At 40.8% G+C, this 3,508-nt stretch overlaps 1 protein-coding gene across 1 annotated transcript; it reads left to right on the top strand.

Moving 5' to 3' along the window:
- The first annotated feature begins 292 nt into the window (after positions 1-292).
- On the top strand, positions 293-3,284 carry LOC121963618 (uncharacterized protein C3orf38-like). The gene is made up of 4 exons (XM_042513897.1): positions 293-491; positions 1,188-1,363; positions 1,555-1,781; positions 2,047-3,284. The coding sequence occupies exons 1-4, from the start codon at positions 365-367 to the stop codon at positions 2,408-2,410; spliced, it is 894 nt and encodes a 297-aa protein (XP_042369831.1). The 5' UTR covers positions 293-364; the 3' UTR covers positions 2,411-3,284.
- The last annotated feature ends 224 nt before the right edge of the window (positions 3,285-3,508 follow it).

The following is a 3,508-nucleotide window of genomic DNA, read 5'->3' as shown; positions in this document are numbered from 1 at the left end:
AAGTAATAACAAATAAAATGTATATAAAAGCACGTAGACTTTAGTAAAATAAAATGACTAGATAAACAGACAGACATAGACACACAGACGGTCTGGACTCATTAGATTTTACCATGGCACCGCCACAACAACAGCAACAATAATAAGAGAAGTTACAGACTAATAATTTGGGGCTGTTCATGTGTATTTCAACCTAAAACCCCAATAATTCCCACAGCCTTTAAACGCAGCTGCTGGATACGGCAGTATGTACCGTGGTTCTGCTGGGAACCCTTCCTTACGTCATCCTGTTCCTGTACGGACAAATTTCTGGTAGGACACGAATGGACGCCGAAGTGGAGCTTATTGTTTTGCGGTGTCAAAGATGTCTGGACTGTCAGAAACAGAGCGCGCTGGATGTAGAAACTTACTGAAGTTGTTATCGAAAAGCGACCTACTCTCACTTAGTGACACAGTCACGAATAAGATGATAGCTGTGGAAAATGTGACAGGTAGGCTGTCATTCTGTGCCAGATAGCAAGAAGCTAGTAAGCGAGGATGTTGCTAGTTAGCGTTAATTAACTGCTACAGTTCATTTTGTATCACTGAAATTTGTGGCCCAGTAACAGACTCCCTTAAAAATCTTTAAGTTTTGTGAATTGTTGAGTGGTAACGCATTTTTCATATGTCAACAGACTTAAATTCATGTCAAACATTTGAGTTTCACACAACAACAGTCCGTAGGAGCGGTTGTTAAAACCTCCGTTACGTTTTGTCCCACCAAAAACATACATGGTTGGCGTGAACTATAACCAAGGAACCTGTAAAAGTCTGTAACGATGAAGTTTTAAGAAAGTGAAGCTGTTAAGTTCGCTAAGGCTGCGCTGCCTGTGGTCAGTGTCTCATTAACGAGCTAACATACCGGCAGTGATGGAATGTAACTTAGTACTTTTACTTGAGTACGACTTTGAGGTGTGCATAAGTAAAATATCTTGGCACTTCTTCCACTCCTGGATACTTGTTGCTTTAGTTTACCAATAAAGAAAAGATTAATTGCCTTTTCAAAAAGGATTCTGATATGAGCTGACAATAGGGACACCAAAACTGGCATTACTGATGCTATTTCACGTCTGGAATATTCAGGATATTATGTTTAGGTAATAAAATCATCATTTTTTCTTGCACTTTATTTTTATCTGCTCACATAGAGGCCATGGAAACAATTCTCTCCTTCACAAAAAATGCTGAGGAGCTCCTGAAAAGGAAGAAGGTTTATCGCGACATCATATTCAAATACCTAGCCAAAGAAGGTGTGGCGATGTCCCCGAACAGCGAGAAACACCAGCTGGTGAAAAGGACACTGGAGCTTTGGTCCTCTGGAAAGGTAGGACAGACAGGTCTGCCATTTCTGATGTGTTGACATGATTGAATATATTGAGTTTAAATTTTGTTAAGACGTTGATATTAAGTAACAGTGTCAATAATTAGCAGTTGGAAGCATGTGTACTAAAAAGTAATCTAGGCACAACCTGGCAGTGTGTTTGAATAGACCAATAACATCTTATTTTTTTTAAGGTTGTGTATGATAGAGAGACGGCTGAGACCAGACAGAGACCGTCCACACAAACTGTGTCCACAGATGTGAAGGCTGAGGTGGGATTTGACCCACAGGTCCTTGGCCAGCAGTTCTGCCAGTGGTTCTTCCAGCTCTTAAATAGTCAGAACCCCTCGCCGGACCAGTCGCCACAGGACTGGGGACCACAACACTTCTGGCCAGATGTGAAACTACGCCTCCTTTCAATGTAAGCATGTCATAAACAGCAAAGGAATTTAAATTAAGATACTGGTGTTGTGTGGTTTGTTAGAGTTGTGTATGTTGGACAGGACTTAGCTGCACTAATTGCCTGTTTTTCTGCAAACAGCAGAATTACTGGAAAAATGTAAAAAGCACAAAAAAATGTACAAATATGGGCTTGAATTTGAGCTGTATTTTACAGTTTTTACAATTAACTTGGTTAAAATAACCAAACACTGAACTGTGATGACAGATCTGTGTCTCTTTCTCAGAGCTGGCAGTCAACAGATGGAGGAGTTCCTTGGTGCTGAACTGGTTAGCCTCCGTCTCCTGGCCTTGACCAAGGAAGAGCGCCTCCTCCTCAGCCCCAACCTGGAGCCTCATGGCCTCAGGACGCTGGCCTCCCCCCACGGCCTGGTACTGGTGGCAGTAGCTGGGACCATCCACAGAGACGGAACCTGTTTGGGTATCTTTGAGCAAATATTTGGCCTCATTCGCTCCCCCGAGGAGAACAACAGTTGGAAGATCAAGTGTGTCAACCTGAAGATCAGAGGGCAGGATGCCCTGGGTGGGACAGAGGTGGTGGCACCTGCCTTGAGTTACAACTCCTCTGAATTGCAGCTTCTCTGCAGCTGATGACACTCTTTCCTTATTATTATTTATCCAGGTTTTTTTTTCACTGCGTGCATGCTTTCTCTTTACAGATCTAACTTGCCCAAACCTGTTTACCCAGAGAACAGAACTGGCAACTTTACCACTACAAACCTGTCTTTTAACTTATGTACAGTTCAGCAGTCATGTCTGAACTGTACAGGTGGTGGACACTGTTGCTTTAAAATCTACTTGGTAGATACATCATCGATATAACATTACAACAAAGCTTGAGAAAAGGTTCCCTTATTGTTTTTTGCTTTCCAAAAAAATGGAAGTCTCTGCTTCTTCTTGGTGTGGGAACATTTCTATCAAACATACTGTATGTTGATGCAAAAAAAGTTTTGATCTGTTATCCTGTGCCTTAAGATAAAATGTAAATACAGGCATGGATGTGCTCTTGTAAATATGTATCATATTAAATATAAAGGATTTTATCACATTTGTGTACAATTTTGCTCTACAATGGCAAGTATGCTAGAAACATAATAAATATTATGTGTTTGTAGGATAATACAAAGTCAAAACTGATTTTGTGTATATTCTAAGATTGCTTTGCTTTCATATAATGAAAGCCAGCCCATAATGTTTACAGTGCTAATGTTAACTGACAGTAACATTACAAAGTGAGCGTAATCATGCAAATGTCTTATGTGGGTACATCAGTGTCCAATATCAGGGCAGCAAACAGACGTGCTGAGCTTGTCGGCCACATGGCATCGAGGGTGCTGGCCTGCCCTAAAGTGTGGTGCTAATGGCTGGAGCTGTAACCATTGTCTTTCTATACCAGGTCATACATTCTATTCTGTGGGGTTAAACATTTATCTGCATTAAAAGAGCTCAAACCTGTGCAATGTAATACACACTTGTCTGTAAAATTATTAGCTCCCAATGAACTACATTCAGTGATTAACTGCTTTATATATTTTCCATTTTATCGATCTCAGCTGCACAAACAGTTTTGCAATGTTTCATTGATAATGCGTTGTATTGGAGTTACCCTTACTTTGGGCGAGCTATTGCTCCATGAATGTCCAGTAAATTGTCCTGTAAGCAGTGCAGAGTAGCGTATCAATCTTAAAA

Source organism: Plectropomus leopardus, unplaced genomic scaffold (assembly GCF_008729295.1).
Source record: "Plectropomus leopardus isolate mb unplaced genomic scaffold, YSFRI_Pleo_2.0 unplaced_scaffold11903, whole genome shotgun sequence".
Lineage (NCBI taxonomy): Eukaryota > Metazoa > Chordata > Actinopteri > Perciformes > Serranidae > Plectropomus > Plectropomus leopardus.
This window is presented reverse-complemented; position numbering and strand designations above follow the sequence as displayed.

Excerpts from the sequence above, each read along its gene's own strand:
- LOC121963618 (XM_042513897.1), top strand. The coding sequence starts at position 365 with ATGTCTGGACTGTCAGAAACAGAGCGCGCTGGATGTAGAAACTTACTG. Across the intron at positions 492-1,187 it reads AGCTGTGGAAAATGTGACAG|AGGCCATGGAAACAATTCTC; the intron begins GTAGGCTGTCAT and ends CTGCTCACATAG. Across the intron at positions 1,364-1,554 it reads AGCTTTGGTCCTCTGGAAAG|GTTGTGTATGATAGAGAGAC; the intron begins GTAGGACAGACA and ends ATTTTTTTTAAG.